Below are 21,280 nucleotides of genomic sequence, written 5' to 3'. Positions count from 1 at the left end.
TAGCCCACCAGGCAACCAAGGAACCAAGTTAAGGTAGCCCGGAGCATTTTCGCTAGAATGATTTGTACGCCGGGCTAGTACTATTTCGAGGCCTGATAGCCTGCCCTCCTGTTCCAACTGAAATCGAACCCATGAAATACGGACTATTATTATTTTAGGTGAAAGAGATATTCACAGATCCATTTGTTCTGGGTGAATTAAGGGCGCTTTTCACATTCCATCAAAAGCAATGTAAAATCAACTAAGTTCGGGGCTCGCCGTGCAAACCAATATAACTGGAGTTTCTCAAAACTATTGTCTTGTCCTTAGTATTTTTATATTTTTTCAATTTCTGTTGGACGACCCAATCCACCCAAAACAGCCCCCTCCCCCCCAAAAAAGTGATAGTTCACAAACTGCACTGCAGGCAGCCATGTTTTACGTGGTCTCCCTCTGCTTTCTGGAGCACTTTAATTTCCTTTCACCCCTACCATGTGGATCTGACCATTACCAGCACCACTAATCTGATATCTAAGTCCAGACCCATAATTTCCAGCTGTAATTTTATCAACTCTGCCCTCAGATGGCTATCCCAACAAACAAAGGACTTGACCCTGACCTATATGCCTATTTACGCGGTCCTATCCTTTTTTCCAGGCCAATCTCCTCTTTCAAAAGAAACTGACGGGGACACTTTTCACGCACAGATGAACCCACAGAAATTATCCCTTAGGGTCTATCTTGACCCTTCCGACGGATCCATGAAACCACTGTCCTGACATTAACCTGCGGCGAGGCACGCACGGTTCAAGGTTGCAGGCCAGTAAATAGGCCGAAAACTGTATACCGTGGCCCAAATCACAGTTCGTACCGCACTCAAATTTTCAGTATACGAAATAGAGCACTTTGTGGCCCATGAACTTAAATATTTGTAGAAAAGATGGTTTATGCAAACAAAACGAATGCCTTTCAAAAACGCGAGGGGCTTCGTGCCGGACTGCTTTTTACTTTTACCATGGAGGCAGGACACGGGCCCTCGGTGACCTTCCGTGAAAAAACATGTTTTCAAAATTCATCGGTTATGAATGGAAATTTGGAAAGAAAATGAATAATCATAAAATGGGCTTTAATGTGATTGGGGTCTTGAACACCTGAGAAACTCGTATTTTCCTGACTGATTTTTTTTTAAGTTCAGGTAAATTTTATCAATATATCACTGTTGGCTGTGACAGTCTGTGCGGTCTACTACTGAATGGCAGAGTGATATGGCGCCCTCAATATACTTGTTTACATCTGCCAAGACAACGTAGTGTTTCTTTCTTCCGAGAAGCGAGCACTTTCGGCAACGAGAAAAGGACCAGACTGCGAACATTGAAGCGATTTCACTTCTGCACTAAGGAGGTGGGCCTACAAATGTACGGTTGTAATGTTTTACGTCTGCAAAGAAAAACATTATAAATTGCTTAGTCGTCACTTTTAGCTGCCCAAAACGCTGTCCGAAAACTGGACAAAATATCCAATTGACATTGTATGTACATGTACATAGGCCTCAACCTTATCGCAAATACTGCATGGGTGACATTGCACAATGGTAGAAAGGCATTGTGGAAAGGAAAAAGGGGGCATTGTTTACTCCTTTTTCCTTCCAACAATGCCTTTCTACCATTGCAAAATCACTGATGCAGTATTTGTGATAAGGCTGGTAATAGCCTAGGTCAGTCTGTCTGTCTAGTACTGGGTAAACGTCTTTTGAGATCCTAGGCCTACTTTTGTGATGTGTGTCGGCAGACATGGCAGGAGACAGAGAGAAATTGACCTCATAAATAAGAGCCAAAATGTGTGCAGCAAATGTCCACAAATTGCTTTTTCGCTCAGCTACGTCAAAAGATAGCTCTTGTGTGTGGCAGGTTTAAGCCTGGAACCAAAGATTTCTGACAGTATAAATTTGAACTGGTATAATACACCTACATGTATTGTTGATGAATGCAGCTGTCAAGATGCAAGTTGCTTGTGTGTTGCATTGAGGTAAAAAGTGAGATAAAAATGTGGCATTGATGCAGTGAAGTGCAGTCTTATTCCAAGTTCAGTTCATGGATTAATTAATTAAAAATTACTGATGATGTTTCGTTTCATTTATAGCCTATTTTGGTGTCAAATTTTTGCTTAAAAAAGTAAACAAATAGGACAAAACTTTGGAGCCTTGCAGTGTGGGTGGCACATTGGAAACACGTCTATATTTCATATCAGCCTGCTGTCTCAAAGGTATATGTGACCTGTTACAACAAAATGAGAGTGAAGTCACATCTCGCTCTTTTCTGTTTTGAGGGTTCAAAGTCATATTGAAGCGGAGGTCAATTTTGAAGCGGAGGTCAATTTCGAGGTTTTGAAATATTTGGAAAGAGTAACCCATCTTCTCTTTGATTCCAAATATTCTGCAGGATCATATATTGAGAAGGGTAATTTTCTCAGCAATTTGATGATAGCATTATTTTTACCTGGTCTGAAATACTGAAAATATGCAAATATGAAAAGACGCTAAGCTGCCAAAATAATGTCACAATGTCACCTAATACTTCTACCCTAAGTGTTCCATGTACATACAACTGGAAATCTCTTTTTCTGCTGAATTCAAAAATACCAATATCTCAGTTTTTTTAAATTCTGACTTTCAGCTCATTTTGTGGTGACAGGTCACATAAAGGCAAGGGGGTGACTTGGCCAGGCAGGGAGTTGATATTCTCATAGGGGATGAGTTGGCCAGGCTAGGGAGCAAGTTGACCAGATTTCAGATATTTGGTAGATGAGGGAGTTTGTCTAGTCAAGCCACTTTTTCGCCTGGATTAAGCTTACATTCATTATATTGATATCATTGGATTCTGGTATTCGTGGACATAACACCTACATTTTGACATGTTCTAAGTACATGAATTTTTAATCTTTTTCCTTTAATTGTTTTGAATCAGGATTGTTCTTCCTAATCCTTGGCAGTGAGAGAACATGGAGCAGTATACGATTCTTGGAAGGATAGGTGAAGGTGCACATGGTATTGTGTTTAAAGCCAAACACATTGAGGTAGGACTGCAGGACTTTGTCAAGATTTACTCAAGATTTTTAATTACTTCATTGCCTGGTTGTCACCTAAAAGGTACAAGGCGGAGGCAAAATGAGGAATTCCTTGATATTTAGTCTAAAATCATCTGTCTTGCTACTCCATTGATGTAATTTTCAATGCTACTGCTTTTATGCTGGTTAGGATATTAAACTTCTTTAGACTAGAAGATTTGGTTGTAATTTTGTTTTCCATAGAGTGGTGAAATATGTGCATTGAAAAAAGTTCCATTGCGGAGACTGGATGATGGAATACCAAATACAGCATTGAGGTAAAGTCTATCATTTGAGGAACATTTTGGTTGAACTTTAGAACTTTCATGTAGCATACATGTACCATTGGAATTTTTGAGTTAAATCGTGTAAAAAGAGGTGTAGTTAAGTAGGTTGTTCAGTGAGGAGATTTTCGGATGTCAAAGAAAGACACAGTGATGGAAGTATTTCTTGCACCACCTGTTACCTTGAGAATTGGGATTGTATATTACTTGTCCTTGTTACTTTTTACCCTCCAGGGAAATTAAAGCTCTGCAAGAGATTGAGGAAAATCCTTATGTAAGTTTTGTTATTTATAATTTTAAATTGGATTGATTTGCTGTCAGAATATGGTCACCTGCCTTATCTAAGTGAGGTTTCAATAAATGAGTAACTTGGATTGCATGTAGTTCAATTAAATGAAGGTGAAATTATCAAGAATTGTATTCTGAGAAAAGTTTCTTGTGTGTAATTAATAAAACAAGAAGGCACATCGTAAGGGCGTAACTTAAAACACAAATTAAAAACAGCAGAGACTGCTTGAAAGCAAAAGTGAAAGAATTGCTTCTCAGAAGTGACAGAGATCGGTGAAGACGAGTAGATTCCCCAATTATCTGAAGGCCACCCATTAAGGGTGCGTTCAAGCGAGCTACTTGTGTTAACACGGGTATACTTGTGAGCGCTCAAACGGCTGGAGTACGACCCGAGCGTCAGCGAGTATACTCTTGCTAGAGGGGAGTATACTCCTACACCGGAGTGTAATGCGCATGCATCCTACGTGTACTTGTGTTAACAAGAGTAACCATGCAAACACACCCCTAATATTTTCCCACCCTATTAGGTTGTCAAACTGCGGGAGGTATTTCCCCATGGCACTGGGTTTGTGCTCGTCTTTGAGTACATGCTGTCCGACCTGTCCGAAGTGGTCCGTAACTCACAGCAGCCGTTGACGGAGGCCCAGGTCAAGAGCTATATGATGATGCTGCTGAAGGGGATTGCCTACTGCCACGAAAACTCCATCATGCACAGGGTGGGCTTACTGTTCATCGTAATGCAGATACACATCCAGATTGACTCACTGTTGGATGGATTATCTTCTTAACCCCAAATATGCGATTGAATTTCCTCACAATTTATCTTGGGTTGCTTTGAACCCAATTTATGGCTTAGCTAAGCACGAAGTAAAACATTCTGTGCTTACAGTGTTGGCACAGAAACTCTGCCTGAACTCAGTAAGCACAGAAACCTTAATTGTGGAATTCATGCATGTAACCCAAGCAACAGGTGTTGATTGCCTGGCTGTTCGATTGTTCATCAACCGAAAGTAGCAAGTAACGGCTGAAAGAATGACCAAACACCTGTGCATCCCGTTTGAATTCTGGACTTGATTTGTTTCATTAATGATTTTAATTGATTGGTTTCCTGTTTAGGATTTGAAACCAGCTAATCTGTTAATCAGTGAGACGGGACACCTGAAGATTGCCGACTTTGGCCTGGCGAGGGTATTCAGTAATGAGGAAGGCAGACAGTACAGCCACCAGGTGGCAACAAGGTATATGAATATGCAATATGTAAATGAATGCATAATTAGCAATGGCTCATTTTCTAATGGAGTTGCACAACAGGCAGAGAAAAGGCGTGGCCTTGGGTCGATGCCAAGTACATGTGCTCTTGTAATATTAGTTAAAAGAAGAAGGGCTGGATTTGCGTCGTGTTTGGCTGCCATCCAACAGCCTACATAAAATAGGTTGTGTGAAGCATTTAAAGACTAGTTAATGTAATGGTTTTTATTGCTTTTTACAGGTGGTACAGGGCTCCTGAACTGTTGTATGGAGCAAGGAAATATGACGAAGGTGTTGATCTCTGGTAAGTTGCAATAACTGGCGTCAACATTTGAAATATTCAGTTTTCTACACTCTTAACAGCTTCAGTAGGAAAAGGCTTCTTTCGCCATGAAAGGCTTAGTTGGTCTGCCCCCTCAATCACTTAGCCCCACCCACAAGAGATACCACCATTCTCATTTCCACCATACTGCCATCTCGGCATTGTTTCCTGAAGACTAGAGCTTCAGCGTGGAAGATTCTCTCATTCCAGGGCAGTTGGCTGCATCTTCGGAGAGCTTCTCAATAACTCCCCACTCTTCCCAGGAGAGAACGACATCGAGCAGCTATGCTGTGTGCTACGTGTGTTGGGAACACCCACTGAGAAGACATGGCCGGTAAGCTGTCCAAAGTCACGTTTTTCTCCACTTCCATCCCTGATGAAACTCTGACCTAGTCTTCCAATCAGATCCACTCCATGAAAGGCAAGATTGCTGATACAAATTCTGATTTGTTTGAACAATAATTGTACAGCGTTTCTTTCACATATTTACAAACCCTGGGCCAGAGAAATATTTGCTTCCATTACAGGCAATGTGCCGCCATCAAGTTCAAATTCAAAACCCTGTCCACCTCAACGGACTTCTTTGACTTTGTGTGCACATAAAAAACAAACAGGAATCACGCTCAACCTTTTAATCCATCAGCCTATCCTATGTATGCCAATAGCCAGATGATGTTCACATGTCCTGCGGTCACTCCTTTCTTTTGGACATATAGTTGAGTAATGCATTGCCGTAACACTTTGTTGTTTGTGGCATGTACTTGAAGGGAATGGAGCAGTTGCCAGACTACAACAAGATCACATTCCCAGAGAATCCGCCCATACCATTTGAAGAGGTGGTACCAGACGCATCACCAGAGGTACGAACTGCTCTTTGAGTCAAGTCCTCAACTGTATCGTGTATGCCATTCTGTTTTGAAGAAGAACATTTCTGCCCACAGTTTGGCAAGATAAAGTTGTTGAACTAATCAGACATGAACAAGAAGCCATATATTTATTTAATTTTGAAGCGTAAGCACTGTTTTCCCTTCTCTTTACATCAAAAGAACATTCAAGCTCAAGAAAGGCCCCTGATATGTTTCATTCTTCACAGTTTTTTTAAGTTTTCTCGTATTCTCTCCATTTCTGCTTGCTCATGAGGTTTTTGTAATGAAATACTTCTGTTTGTGGTGCAGGCCCTGGACTTGTTGAAGAAGTTTCTTGTGTATCCTTCAAAGCAGAGGATATCTGCGGCAGAGGTGAGCAGGCTATTAAAGTACTTGGCGTTTGGTCTTCAAAAGGAAAAAGACTGAAAGGGGTATTCAGTTCACGAAACTTTTGGTGGAGTTGTTTTCAGGTTTCATGATGGCCCTTTGTAGCAAATATTTTACTGGTACACTCACCAGTTTGTGCCTACAGTCAAGTCTTCTGAGAATGTTTGAGATCTTTTAAAGAGGTTAAAATGCCACTTGGAGGGTTTGTTGAATTTTAAAGATTTAAGGAGGAAGATTCAAACCACTCTCATTTGCACGGGGAGTGCCACTACTCAGGTACAAAATACAAAGAATGAGGCTCAAACACCAAGAATAAGACCTTGGATGTTTCCTCCTCAGTAGTGGATGTTTGAGGGTCCAGGAAAGTTCCTTGTATATTGTATTTAGAGTAGGAAATTATATTGGAAATAGGGATTTACAGTTCTGCACTGTGCGCAGTGATACTGAACGCTCCCTCGCCAAATGAAATCTGTGAAGTGCTTCTACAATATGCGCTTCTGTTCTGGATAAGTTGGGTGCTTCTACTAACAACAGTGAACTACCGTAAATCCTGACAGATTACATGTCTTCTTTCCCATCTTGCTCTTTGGTAGGCCCTCCTGCATCCGTACTTCTTCACCGAACCTCTGCTGGCCCACCACTCTGAGCTACCCATTCCCAAGCACGGCAAGAAAGTGCGACATCGCGGCCAGAACCCCAAAGAATACGACATTGATGTTCCGTTGGAGCAGTCCCTGGTGGATCCAGACTTGCTGACTCCGTTTGTCTGATCAGCTCAAGGAAAGAAGCTGACGTACAAAGACTGCAGGATCTGTGCTCTCTGTACATGTGCTATTCAGTGGTGACGAAGAGAGACTAGAATCATACCAGTGATATCATTTGCCTTTGACCCCTTGTAGAGGATGAAAGTCACTTTTGTACACAATCCGATGAAAATTCTGTATTGAGAACTCTGGGCCCATATGTGAGCTAGTAGACAGGCATGTTATTCCTCCATGCCTGGACCTGAGAAAAAGCAAAGTCAACAAAGTGAAGACATTAGGAGGACTTGCCCAGGTCTTCATAAAGTTGTCCTCTCAGAAAAAGAGTTTTAGAATAATTGATGGGGTCAAAATGAAGAGGAATAATGAAGGAAATTAGCATTAAACTGATTTGCATAATTGCTCATGCACACTGCTCAGAACTGGCACACGCAAGCGATTTGTCACCCCAACGGAGATCATTGCTTAGGTAGATTCCTCGCCACATGGATGGAGCTGGCCCCCAAACTAAGTCCAGGGGGTAACCAGAAAGTGGCAATGAGTGTTGAACATGTGACTGATGGTTTTGTTGTTTTTTATTTTATTTATTGGAGAGAGAAAATAAATATGTATATACCTGAACTGACGGGTATTAAAATGGCAGCTGTTTTTACATGTGTCTCAGCAATTCTCTTGTGATTTACATCAGGAAAGCATGACGGTGTTTCTGTCATACCGGACCAGCTGTCAAGTATTGATCAGATGTCTAGCCATCGAGTTTTTATGCATCCCTTCATTTCAAAATAACTTAAGGGAAATTTTAAAATGTCTGGGTGAAACTGGAATTTCAGAATGAACAGCCAAAACATAAATGGCCAGTTGTTGCCAAGGCCAAGTATTCCTTCCTTTGTGCTTAGTCTATGGAGCAAAAATTAGATCTTTACCATGGGTGTTGCCAAAATTTGTTTCAGCATTTTGTCAGCAAACTGACAAACCATTAACTGTGGAAGGAGGTCAGATCTGTTTTTTTTCTCTTTTCTGTTTCCAACTTTTCTTCTGGGGGAGGGATGGGGCAAGCGCCCCCCCCCACTTCTGATATGCCAATAGCCCAAAAGATGTGACCCTATGAGAGACCATTCCGGACACGACTGATCCATATTCATATGATTATGGATAATTCAATCTACGTGCAAGAATTTGGAACTTGGCTGAGGAGTTTTTGCCTGTGATTTTTTCCTCAACGTGTAGGCCATTTAAGTGAGTGATCTTCATGATATGTTACATTTGTTCTGGCTGAAAAATAAATCCACCAAGTCGTTGAGGTATGCCATTGTTTCAGTTTACAATTGCATATCCATGGTGAAGTGTTTTTGTTGTCAATAAAACTTCCAGGTGATAACAAATATCAAACCATTTTCTTTTTCTAAGAAATGGCCATTTTAGTCTGGTCAGCGAGTCCGTTTGTGTCATTAATCATTGTATGGAATAGCAGAGGTTAGAAAGAAGTCATTTGACTGCGTACAAAAAATCATACTACATGTAAAATATTAGGGAAAATATCGGGGACTATGAGTGATATTGTGTCATCGTGGTCGGCACCGACTTGCGTGTCGGCTGTTGGCAGTACCCCTAAAAGGGGAGATCACGCAATTTCTTCAAAGACATCGCAGTAAATATCCATGTCCATTATGAGATGCTTTGAGCACTGAGCTGTTGCCAACTGCTGTCTTAGGGCCACATAAACTGTAAGCGTTAGCGGCTTTCTGCTATGATGGGGACAAGTTATGAGCACATCCAAAATGGCAGATACATAGGTACAAACAATCTCAGTTTACATTTACCTGAAGTAATAGCTGTCAACATAATTGAAGAGAACTGACTGAGAGTAGTCGCTCCAAGTGGGAACAAAAGAGGGCTTGTTTTTAGATGAAATTGAAAGCCCGTTGGTACAAACCAGGGGTGTGAGTGGCCACTTAAAAATAAAGCTGAAAATAGCTAGCAAGAAGCTGAAATGTAAGAAGTCCTCATACGTTTGTACCCAGCAGGTGCACATAAACGCTGAAAATGAGGCTCAACATCTAAACAAAAAAAGCTGAAATCGGCTAAAAAGTTAAATTTTCACACATCTGGTACGAATTCCCTGTTTAGGCGTGCAAGTTCACATGCGTTTGGTGCAGGGCGCACCGAGTATGCGCAACGAAAATATGCTAGAACGTATCTTCGAGTGTGTGCCGAACGCATGCAAGGACCCAGTTGGAAAACTTTGTACCAGGCGGGCCTTGTTTTGCTGGTGAGGGTGCACTTCAACTTGCGAAGGATTGCAGGTTCCCATGGCGGCCATCTTGCACGCCAGTGCACAAAAGAAGTTTCCCTGTGGAACAAACCAACTGCCCTGCAAGATGGCTACCACGCAAAGCATTTATCGACTAGGTTAGCCGCGGTAAAAGAGTGGGCACCTTGGTTGATCAAATTCACAATGGAGTGCATTTCTTGTCTTAGTCTGCAGGTTGATAAGTATATGGATGTCAATATGTAATACAAGAGACTTTTTTTCCCCTTTTCGTAAATTTATTGGAGAAGCAAGGAAGAATGGAAAAATAAAATATGTACACACATTAAACTCCACGACAGAGTTTTAAACTGCAGCTATTTGTTTCTCCTTAACTCCAGTGCTTTCAATGAGCAGAGGCAGGTTTTAGGTACCTGTACAAAGTGGCATTTATTTGGCAACAAGTGCACATTGATTCCCTTCTACAAATAACATTCAACAGCGCTTTGTAGAATTTCTAAATTTTGAGTTATATGTCAGCTCTCAATGCACATAGCAAACACTGAATAATATTTGACCATCTATAAATATTGACTTGTGAAAAGAATACCCCCCCAAAGAAAACTAAATGAATCAAAGAGGCATGGGGAGTCGGAATCTGCTCTTTATAATAATCTGTTTCAAGAGAGATCATTTCACGGAAAGTAGACCAGTCTTTCAGTTCAAAATACATGCCTGTTAAAATGAAAGACTCGAAGTTTTTTTATATTCAGTGTTTGTTGACTGCAGTGATGTGGTCAGAGGGATGTACATGTCCGACAAGCAAAGTGAGGACACTTATAAATCTCATCAAAGCAGTCAACAGTTATCTATATTGCATCAATAAATCAACAAGGAAAGGGCCTTATTCTGCGAGGTATGACTTTTACATTACAATGTCCAAGTCACAATGAAATCACAACATCAAAACTGTTCACCAAGAGTATATACTGTACATGTTACAGTGTCTTCAACACAAGCAACTTTCCTATTTTTCAAATTTTACCAGTCAGCATCCTGTACAAATTTCTGTGGCATGGCAAGAAAGCGTTCTAGAAGGTAATAAACGTCAATGTATGTGTTTGTTCAAGAGGACTGGATCACAGTAATCACGTCCATTACCTCAATCTGACAATCTTTGCTGACTGTCTTCCATTGAACCAAAAAGGCAAATGAAAATGAATGCTAAAATCATGCACAGGTACATTTACATTGGAACATTACATAATCTCCCAGAAGCAAAACTGTAAAACAGGGTTTAAAAAAGATAATCCTATTTTAAGGAGTTCAAATTCCAAATGATATTATATGTCCAAATGATAATGGAAAGTACCATGATCTTAGTTAAAAGTCCTAAATAAAAATCCTGTTCGTTATTGTTATATGTTTTCGATGATACACACTGATTTCATTTTCTGGCTCATATGTAATTGAGCACCATTTTTCTAAAAATGTGGCACAAAATTGGGGTTGGGACACTCTATTTAGGCCAAAGTTGTCGCTGTGTGTCTGCTAACATTCCAAATTAACTGAGCACAGAAGAGAAGAGGAAGATTTTTTTCCCCATTTATCACCCTCTCTTGCAGGTGCGGGGCTTGGTGCGTCAAAACTGGCACAGTGTTGAGAAACTGGGCTTGGTGAAAGGGTTTAAGAATTGTCTGTTGAACCCTGGGGTTGTTCAAATGGTTTGGTTAACACGACAGAACACAACAGGGAATAAACTTCTCTTATGGCGTAAATTTGGAGTGAGCCTTTGTAAAGCACAGGCTTCCTCTTTACAATGATACCAAGGTTTTTGCCAGTAAATATAAAATATGTAGTTGGGATGTATAAACTCTTCAAACTAAGATACCTTTTCTTTGAAACACCCTCTTTGGCTAACCGTTAAGATTCTGACATTTAACTCTTAAACTTGATAACAAATCAATGCTGTTAAAATTGTTAGTCACAGAACAAATTCAATCAAAAGAAAAACTAAATCTCTACAAAAATAAGCTTTTACTATAGAGCTAAATACAAAAAGTAGAACACTAACCTTTCATTGTCTGTGTTGAGAAAATTTGACACCGTCCTGGGCGCAGACATTTTGAATCTATGTGCATGCTTGTCAAATATTCAAAATCGATGGAATGGATATCAAATTATGTATTCTAACAGCCATGCACAAGTACAACATACACAAATATCAGCGCGTCATTTGAATAAGGCGCACACGTACAGAGCAATGCCACATTTATTACATCCATAGCTGATTGTTTATAAAACAGATCTTTCCCCAACATTCAAGCAAGGTTGTCCAATTTCGTATGCATATCTTTCGATGGCCGTCTTTTGATATGTTCAGCTAATTAAGTTGTTCCCTTAATTCAGTCAGTGTTCAGTGAGTTGACAGCTCTGGAGCAGCAGATGTCATGCACATTGGGAACGGATAAAATCCAATTTTAAAAAAGTGTCACGGCAAAATTCTTGTTCTTGTGCAGCGCATACATGTATGTGTCCGCATTTGTGTTTTTTGGCGCAGAGCAAAATGAAATGCTCATTTACTGATGTGCATTTGGGTCATTTACGTATCGACTTTGTTGACGTTTCGTTTTGAATACGGATGCAGATATGCAAATAGCCGTACAAAAGCCGTACAAATCGTGAGTTTCGGTAGGTTTGGGCACAAACATGGACGCACCCAGCAGACATCACTTCGTACATGAGTCAGCACTCTTGGTTTTTATATATAGCTCTATGGCTTTTACATACATAATTTCCCATTAATCATTAATTTCCCCTTTAGCCACATAACATTACTTATGCAAAGAACAGAAAACCTTCAAAGAAACTAACAAAAATAATGTACAAAAAAGAATTTCAGAAACCTCCAGTTTGGCTCAAGTCTATTCCCTCTCACAACTCTCGTTATAAAAATCCTAAGACTGAAAGAAACTGCTTTTTGATGTGTGCAGTGTGCAAACATGTTTAAGTGCCAACATAAACAGGATGTCTGTAATGCATACTAGGGTACATCAACTATACACATATTAGCAACTAGATGTTGAGATAAACTCAAACACTCTGCTCCTTAAAGCATCACATGGTTTTCAACGCTGAAGTTAAACATAAGCTTATTGCAACACTTACAGAAGGATTTGGGAGACTTCATGAACACGCACATGGTCAGACGTGCTATGGTTTGTAAAAACTGCACCAGGCTGCAGATATGCAACTTCGTTATCTGACTCTGTATAATTACACGGCAGTACCCTTAAAGTTGTGCAATGCAGGATCAATCCTTGCAAATGTACATGACAGACCAGCGTTCAACTCACAGTCTGGTCCCCCGCATTCTTTTGAATACTTAATATAAAGGAAAGTGAGGTGTACATGAATCCAGCACACATGAATCACACTTTTGTTCAGCTATGGGCAAGTTCGAATGTAAATTTTGGTTCAACTATGGGTCACTTGCTTCCTGCATAACGTACAAGTAATTTGCACGCACATGAATGATCCCAGTAAACCTGGCCGAATGATTCTTTATAGAATCCAATCACCACTCTCATTATTTTGGGTTGATGGCATTTTCTGGCTGCTTTCATGACAGTCATGGCCATATCCATTATTTTCATGTTAACCCTAAAAGAACCGATTTTTTTTTTGGGGGGGGAAACTTGGGTGCCCCACATGCAATCTTGTTAAAACTCAGCATGCATGTAAAATCTCACATTATCAGTACAACTGTCATAACCATCATGTTTCAACTCAATCCAATGTAACGTTGTTACATGTAGGTCACTCTCTATCAAGCTTAAGATCTGTATCTACGAGTCAGGTGTGCCGAGTACACTGCTCTACTGCAGCGAAACATGGCCAACCTATCGCCGCCAGGAGCCCCCCCTGAATGCCTTCCATTTCCGCTGCCTACGCTCAATACTTGGAATTTCTTGGCAGAACAGGGTCTCCAACCTTGCCATCTTGGAGCTCACGGGCACTAGCGATATATTCACACTGTTGTTGGCTCGCTGCTCTGCTGGTTTGGACATGTCTCCAGACAAGATGATGGTCGCCTGCCTAAAGATATTTTCTATGGGGAGCTGGCTTACCCTTCTCGCCCTCGTGACTGTCCAAGACTGTGCTACCAGGATGTCCTTAAGCGTGACTTGCAGGCATTTCAAACCCCAGCCAACTCATGGGAGACACTGGCACAGGACTGGGTACGGTGGCGCTCCGCCACCCATTTAGGCCGCTCTACTTCCACAACCTCATACATCACTGCTTGCGAGAATCGTAGTTTAGCTAGACACCGAGCTACATCGTGATGACGGGATAGGCCACTATCTATCTCCAAAAATTGGCATTGCACAACAACGGTATGTAGGATTTTCACACCATGAGTGTCAAAAAGAAGGAAAGATGTTACCGAACAGCATGTGAAAAGAATGTACTGTGATAATACAAGAGTAAATGTCAAATGGGAATTCTGCCCCAGGTTCTTTTAGGGTTAAAGGTTGCCTCTGTACTTACTGGTTATTCCAAAAACATGTTATTGATGACCCTCAAGCCCCCGAGCCTCATTTGATATTGTAAAGACATCTGACCATCATATGGCTGACGATTATGTAGTTGAACAACAATATTATTATCTTAACCGCAATTCAAGATCCAACTTGTCCAACAAAGAACTGATGTACATTCCCTGGTATGCCCCACTTCCAAAATACATACGAATGAAATGACCATATGGAACCAGTGAAATCTACATGTGGTATTCTTCTTTACACAGCACAACAGCCTTTCCAACTTTTCACACAAAGCCAATAAAACCATATAGGCGCCATATAGGACCACATATACACACTTTGCACAAAATGTTTGTGAGAAATAATATCCATCACTCAGACCCTTTAACTTTTCTCCTAATTTGCCGTAATCTTGATTTAATTCGATGTCTTAGTCATTTTAAATTAACCTGATGTCTGCTTATTATTTTAACTAATTTTGACCCATGTTTCTGAGACGTGCGTCAACCAAAGTGGTCATTATTTAATCCCCGTCCAGTTTATGGTACATGTATATTCCTCGTACATGTTGTCCAGAGGACTCTCCATACATGTATGTGAACTTAGCGCGCACATGGCGCATTCTGCGTGCTGCATTACCAGCAGACTCTTGACCAATGGGGATGGATTAAACTTTCTCATATCCAGATGCCAGAGCATTTTTTATGCAGCGGACATTATCAAATATTAATACATGGAAACGTTTAGCATTGTTGAATAGGGAAACTGTCTGAGGTATTTATGAATTACTTAAGCAAAATGTTTATCTTTAAAGTACAATTTCGTTTATGCTTCATTGTGCATGCACATGCATTGAAGTATTCACAATTCACTTTTTAAAGCCTTCTGTTACAACTGTCGACGACATCGATTTCTTGACGATATTCTATCTACAAGACATATACAAGTAGGCAATAACTTGCAACTTGAGCACTCCACAAGGAGTTAAGTTAGAGGCAAGCTAAGAGTCTTCTCTCCCCCAAACAAAACAGAAATCTGGATTAACATGGGGTCACTGTTAGTAGAACAAAAAGGATACAATATTACATTTTCTACTTAACAGCTTCAACTCTGGCCAATGTACAGGCATATATGTGACCCACCCTGCGAAAATAAGTCTTAAGTCAACAGAGCTACCTGTACTTTGGAGTAAAAAGTGTTTTAGAATAATTTTGCACAGTGTAAATCAATAGGAACCCAAAGCATTTGTCACCATGGAGTATCCACTTTCATCAGGATGCCAAACTGAGTGATGCATCAAAACAAAAACTCAATTTGCTCTTTCCAATACAAATGAAAATTCAAAAAGTGGCTCTAGCAACTTAAGACTCACTTTCACAGAGTGGGTCACATATGCCAAAGAGTGAAAATACACATACATGAACATACAGGCTCTTAATCCATCCAATGTGCTCTGCAAGACAGAGCACACTGGATAGATTTTTCTATCTGGCTCCCAATGAGCCAGTTTGGTATTTCATAAAAGCAAGGTCATTTGGAAACAAATAACATGCTTGAGTCCACGTAGGGCCCCAGTGAAAGGGCAGACCTTAGAGGGGCTTCATTTTGGGCATGCGCTGTTGGAATCCCGAACTAGTTCATTCACAACAGTCTGGGTCCTAACCCCTTCTCCTACACATTTAGAGCCAGGGGCTGTCATTAACTATCGGTACCGTGCCCTAAATCTTAACAATAGACTTTCCACAAGCAGTTTTGTATTTGCTTGCACCTGTGCGCTTGTGCCCTCAAACTATTACGTGTGTTGTTCCAAGGTACATTTATAGACAATTTATGCACCTGTGAATTGTCCTCCCCATGAGGCAGCCCCAAGGATGTAGTTTGGTCACAATTTCCAAGCCTTAAGATGAGGTTTTGTGGTCGCTTTTGACATTGTTACCAGTAGCATAATATATGGATAGGTTTCCCTAGGGGTGGCGATTTGCCGTTTTCAAAAGTGACAATCCCGATGTCTTGAGTGGGGCAGCTTTGGGGGGGGGGGTTGAGTAGGGATAGTAGATAGGTTTTTTTGTCACAAAGTTGCCTTTACATTGTACCTAAAGCAAATCGCTGACTGTCTGACTGGTAAGATGCAAGATTGTCTACCTAATGCTTTTTAACCCCTCATGAGCCGGGGGTGAAAAATCTGGCCCCCCCTTCAACGTTTTCTTCAAAATCTGCACCTTCAGGCATGTCAGGAGTTACTTTGTTCTGTAGAGTGCCCATTTTTTTGTGACGGGTCCGCCAACAACTTTCCTCTCAGACATGCTCAATGCGAAAGGCTGATATGCAGGAGGCCCTGAACGACCGATATCAACGACATTAACCCTCCTTTGGTTTTACAGCACAAATATGCACAAGTGCCCAAGGTCACTCTCTTGCATGTTGGTGCAGTGCACAACACAACACAGCTGTGCTTCTTTGAGGTGTTTACCAAGTGACCCAAAGAGTGACTTCAGCATAGGAGGGTTAACAAACAAAACTCTGTGCGTGACTGAATTGAGCCTTCACAGGAAACTTTACTTGCGGTGAATGTCTTTACATGCATGCCAAGTTTGAAAAAGACTGAGCATGGGACAGTAAAAATGGGGGGGGGGGGAGGGGAGAAAGGGACAGACCCCACCCTTCCTTCCCCTCTCAATTATGAGGAGGTAAGGGGGAAACCTGCTCTTCAAGAGGTGACCATTGCACCACCCTCTTCAGTTAGTTTGGTATTCTACTATATTTAATGTTTACAAAAAAATTCAAATTCGTTCAAATGTGTTGGGCAGAGTAACTTTTCACTTGCCCAATGCATCGTTTGGAGGCTGTTCTTGAGTTGGTGCTTTCTCTGGTGGTTTGGGCCGACCATAGAAGAAGATGGCCCCGATGACCAAGCCGGCACCAATGCAGAACTGAACGTTGACCTGAAAATGGAACAAATAAACCGCTGCCACCGTGGAGACTATGATACTGACCGAAGTGGCAAAGCCCTTGAGGATGTTATCGGCATACTTGACCACCACTGCCACTGTCAGGCCACCAAAGGCCTGCAGGAAGATGACCGACCACACGTAGTTGGTGTAGCCGAAGAACATGCCCTTCTCCATGATTGCCGGTCCGTCCTTAAGGATCATCCCCACCAGGCCGATAATGGCTCCGAAGAGCCCCAGTTGGATGTTGCGGATCCAGAGGGAGGTCTTGGAACCCTTCAGGATCTTCTCGAAGTAGACGCCGGCAAAACCCGAGAAGCAGCAGGCGACGACGACAGCCAGTAGGCCGTGCAAGGGGTTCTGCTGGGTGTGGGTGACCTCGGCGGCTCTCTTTGAGGGATCTGTTGGCTGAACCTGGACTATGGCTACGCCGGCAAAGAGAAGGACAAGGGCCACCCACTGGATTGCTGACAGGCTTTTACGCAACATGACGACACTAAATAGAGCTGTGGTGAGAATCTTCAGCTGGTAGCTCACCTGTTTAGAGACCAATCAAAGGTACATGTACATCATTTCTGTATTAATTTGAATGATACAGAGCCTGAATACCTGATTTTGATCCAAATAACTTTCACAAGCAATTAAGAACTTGCACAGGTTATGTAGATAAAAAGAACTCCAGACTGACCAACAACGGACTTTACACAGTACAAGTATCGCTACGTGCAAATTCAAAATAATCAACATCGTGATTCTTGGAGAGCACACAAATATCCCTCATACAAATGTACATGTGTGCATTCCAAGAAAAGTCAGCTGATCCTTCACAGCCCATTGTGTTTGTCTGCAATTCAGGCAGATAAAACATTGGTTTACCCTAAATCTGGCTTCATTACATATGCTGTCATGCATGTAACGAACCTGCCTGGTTTGCATGTTTGTAAAAACAGCATTACATGTTTAATACGCTTACGTGTATTTAAGATTCTGATCACAACAATACGTAGACTACAGAACTCAATCAGTTCAGATACCTGAAAAGTAGCTGCGCTTAGGTTGGAAACTCCTATGAACATCAAGTTGTTCTGCATCGTGTAGATGAAAGCGGGGACGGACACCTTGAGCGTGTCGAGGGGCTGAAGCACGATGGTGCTCCACAAGATCTTGCTCAACTCCACTGCGTTGCCTTTGTGCTGGTAGAGGAGAATGAAGACGCAGGTGGTCATCTTGAGGACCTCGGTCACGCAGACAGCTGACGTGGAGAAGTACATGTCGCCAGGCTGGTTGCGCGTGTAGCGCATGGTGAGGATAAGGGCCGCATTCTGTAGGACCAGCAACACCAAGCTGACATACTTGAGGTTCACCTGGGTGGCTGCACCTGTGGAGTAATGAGACCGAACATGTAAAGCCATATCTGTAGTTTTAACCCTAACAGTTCTGCATGAACTTTGGCTTGCAGTAGTCGGCACTACAAAATACTAAGTAGTAGTCTGAGCCTGAAGGACCTAGCGCTACAAATTACTACTTCTAGCTAGGTTAGTTCCATTGTTACTCGTACAGAGAACAATAAAGTCATGCATTCATACTGCACCAAAGCACTGAAATGGTACATTGTCTTATCTATTGTATTTTATGGCTTCAGAGAACAATAAGGTCATGTCCTCCGACAAGAGACAGCACTGTATGCCATATTTTACTAGTACTATGTAGTGTTTAGGGCTGTTAGGGTTAATGGAAAGACTAAAATTAGCAGAAAAGATACATGTACATGTACACTATAACTTTTGCCAGAGTTCAAAGTGGCTGTGTGCACCTTTTCAACACACTGCAGGTACATGTAATTTTGGACCCCTAAATGCAAATGCAAAAAATCTAAAAAAGTTGCTTTTCAAATCAAGACAAAGATGTATTTACATGGCCAAATTTTAAATGCATGCTTGATTTACTGTACCGAAGGGCAACTTTAGTGCTAAATATGTAGGGGCGGCCAATGAATAGATGAAACATATTGACAGGACTGAGTAAACTTTGACTCGGCTAAATTCTCTCGGTTTGATTGAACAATTCTGCAAATTTAGCATACAAGTTCATATACATAGTAACGGTTACAGATACAGTCCCGGATAATGGTTGAGGCTCACAAAACTGACTACATGTAACTCATGACAGTGGTACAACAGACGGCCCTCACCCCAAAATACATGTATCTCTAAATTTTTATATCAGAGAAGGGGAAAGGTCCCAGGGATATGGGTAAGTCCATAGCACATCTTCCCTTCCTGCATTGTGTGGACATCTTTTGTTCACAAGTCCACACTAGGTATCTAAAGTTAGTGCAGAACAAAGAAACATGTGTACACATGTATACTGCAGTGAACAGAGAAAAACAAACAAAACACAAAAAACCCCACGAACTGCAGATGTTTCATGCACTTTCAAGTTAAATATAGCACTATGGTGTACTCTGAGGCATGGTACATGTACATGTATGTGTGCTCTGTACTCTTTGACATTGGAAAAAACCACTGCAGCCAGACTGGATCCATGAGTCAAAACTGTCATGGGAAAGCTTCCTGTCCATACCTGCAGGCAGTGATCTTTCCTCTCAAAACAAGTTCACCCATGTGCTCCATGTGCTTAACATTTAAACATGTACAATTGCACATGCACTTCTGTGTTAAGTAACCTGATGCAAAAGGGAGGTTTTTTCAGCTTTTACATAGATCAGCACCGTTTTCCCCATTTTTTGGCCCCCCCCCCCATCAATTACTACACACAGTACAGCTTTCAGCTCAAACGCTGGTTGTGCATCCAATGCTGTACATAGTTTTTACAGCCTGGGTACATGTACCCCAGGAGGAGGACAGACCTCCAAATATGCAAAGCAACTTGCATGCATGCACCAACAAGCAGGACCAACAGAGGGGGGCCGCTGTGGGCTCAGCATTTGCCCAATACATGATACATGTACATACATGTACTAGCACGGCATGATCTCATCGTGAGAACAAGATGGTAAGTGGCAAATAGGTATCGCTTTGTGAAGGTAAGGGTAGTGCACAGCACACAGTGCACAGAACCAGTTTTCATCTGAATGTGCACAAACATGGAACATCTTTTCAGGGGAGCGCATCTGAGGGCCAGTGTTGTAGCTGGGGCATCACAAGTCCCTTCATAAGTCCAGTCACAAGACCAATCATAAGTAACAAGGTGAAATATTCTACGGGAATGCTCTTTTCACAGTCCATTTGAAAAGCTTGTGACTTTGGCTGAAGACCGAATGAGTTATTAGCAACATACATACATGCACAGGGACTTGTGATGGACCCAACTGCAGCAGTTTAACTCATGCGTCCTCAATCTCTCTCCTGCTTTCACAGCTGCAGAGGTCCAGCAGTGGTCCCTTGCAATAATGAGTAGAACACAATATGTGGCACTGCAGAATAGATTCCACAAATCAACAGGCAGCACTACCCAAGCAATGCAACATGCACTACCATACCGTTGACACTGAAAAGCTGAGAGGCATGCGGCATTACAGACTGAATCTGACGCTGCTTGACATGAAACCAAGCTCTTGCTCACTGGAAACCCACTTCTTCAGTCTTCGCCAATGACAAGAACAATTGTAAGAGTCAAAGGCCTACATGTACATGAGCATTTGAAATGATTCCAACAGACTACACAGATGGTGTTTAATTAGTCATCGCTAAATATTGTCAGCATTCATTCATTGCTGGGTGCAGAATACACACCATGAATACATGTCTGTATACCAAAAACATCTGGGAGATTTGTGTCAGCTGAAACAATAGTGCACTTTACTGAAGTCCTATCAAAGCTGTGGCTACAGTATCAGCCTATGAAAAGTGTCTTTCATGAATGTTTACACTTATTTTAGAAATGTTTAATTTAAAAGGATGACATCGATATTCAGCAATTAAATATCATGCACATATGCACATTTTCACAACATTGTTTTCAAACAGGGTTTGTTGCAACAAAAAATGGTTAAATAAGTTTTGATTACTTGTAAGGGTGGAAGTCAAGTAATGTGTTTGGATATAGAATAATTTGTAGAGGAAAAACGGAAAGGATGAAGAAAAATGTACACAATTGCTACATGGCACACGAAGTGACTGTCTAATCCTGTTCCTTCCAACTTCAATGCAGGAAGCCAACTTGATGATACTATGGTCACAGCATGAAAATGAACATTTAAAAGGTTTTCATTGAGAACGATTTCCTGGTGAAGAAAGTGAAGATTCTAAAATGATAAAAGACGCACTCTCACCACTTT

General features: G+C 41.4%; 2 protein-coding genes across 14 annotated transcripts in view; one reads left to right on the top strand and one right to left on the bottom strand.

The window, feature by feature from the left end:
• The first annotated feature begins 1,250 nt into the window (after positions 1 to 1,250).
• Positions 1,251 to 7,858, top strand: cdk20 (cyclin dependent kinase 20). 4 transcript variants are annotated; one of them, XM_022243063.2, is made up of 11 exons: positions 1,251 to 1,380; positions 2,968 to 3,051; positions 3,286 to 3,359; positions 3,600 to 3,639; positions 4,181 to 4,369; positions 4,770 to 4,891; positions 5,143 to 5,205; positions 5,434 to 5,557; positions 5,991 to 6,083; positions 6,399 to 6,461; positions 7,070 to 7,858. In XM_022243063.2, exons 2-11 carry the CDS (start codon positions 2,977 to 2,979, stop codon positions 7,244 to 7,246), a joined length of 1,020 nt encoding a protein of 339 aa, XP_022098755.1. In that variant the 5' UTR covers positions 1,251 to 1,380; positions 2,968 to 2,976; the 3' UTR covers positions 7,247 to 7,858. The 4 variants fall into 4 exon arrangements, with proteins under 4 accessions (XP_022098755.1, XP_022098738.1, XP_022098747.1 ...); XM_022243046.2 differs by having other exon boundaries at positions 2,943 to 3,051; XM_022243055.2 differs by having other exon boundaries at positions 1,251 to 1,394; positions 2,943 to 3,051.
• A 1,904-nt stretch (positions 7,859 to 9,762) lies between these two features.
• slc35a2 (solute carrier family 35 member A2) overlaps positions 9,763 to 21,280 on the bottom strand; it is a 25,774-nt gene continuing 14,256 nt past the window's right edge. For 9 of the 10 annotated variants that reach the window (XM_022241636.2, XM_022241664.2, XM_087135253.1 and 6 more), the window contains 2 exons: positions 18,015 to 18,358; positions 9,763 to 17,517 (listed from right to left, as the gene is read on the bottom strand). In XM_022241636.2, coding sequence (XP_022097328.2) covers positions 16,849 to 17,517; positions 18,015 to 18,358 — 1,013 coding nt within the window. In that variant the 3' untranslated portion in view covers positions 9,763 to 16,848. Of the gene's footprint in view, positions 17,518 to 18,014; positions 18,359 to 20,482; positions 20,955 to 21,280 lie in introns of those variants that run through there. The other variant, XM_087135256.1, reaches the window with a different exon arrangement.

Source organism: Acanthaster planci, linkage group LG04 (assembly GCF_054643075.1).
Source record: "Acanthaster planci isolate LZ-2023a linkage group LG04, COTS_SCS, whole genome shotgun sequence".
In the NCBI taxonomy this organism is placed as follows: domain Eukaryota; kingdom Metazoa; phylum Echinodermata; class Asteroidea; order Valvatida; family Acanthasteridae; genus Acanthaster; species Acanthaster planci.
The sequence above is the reverse complement of the archived record's forward strand: the minus strand, read 5'-3'. Positions and strand labels throughout refer to the sequence as shown.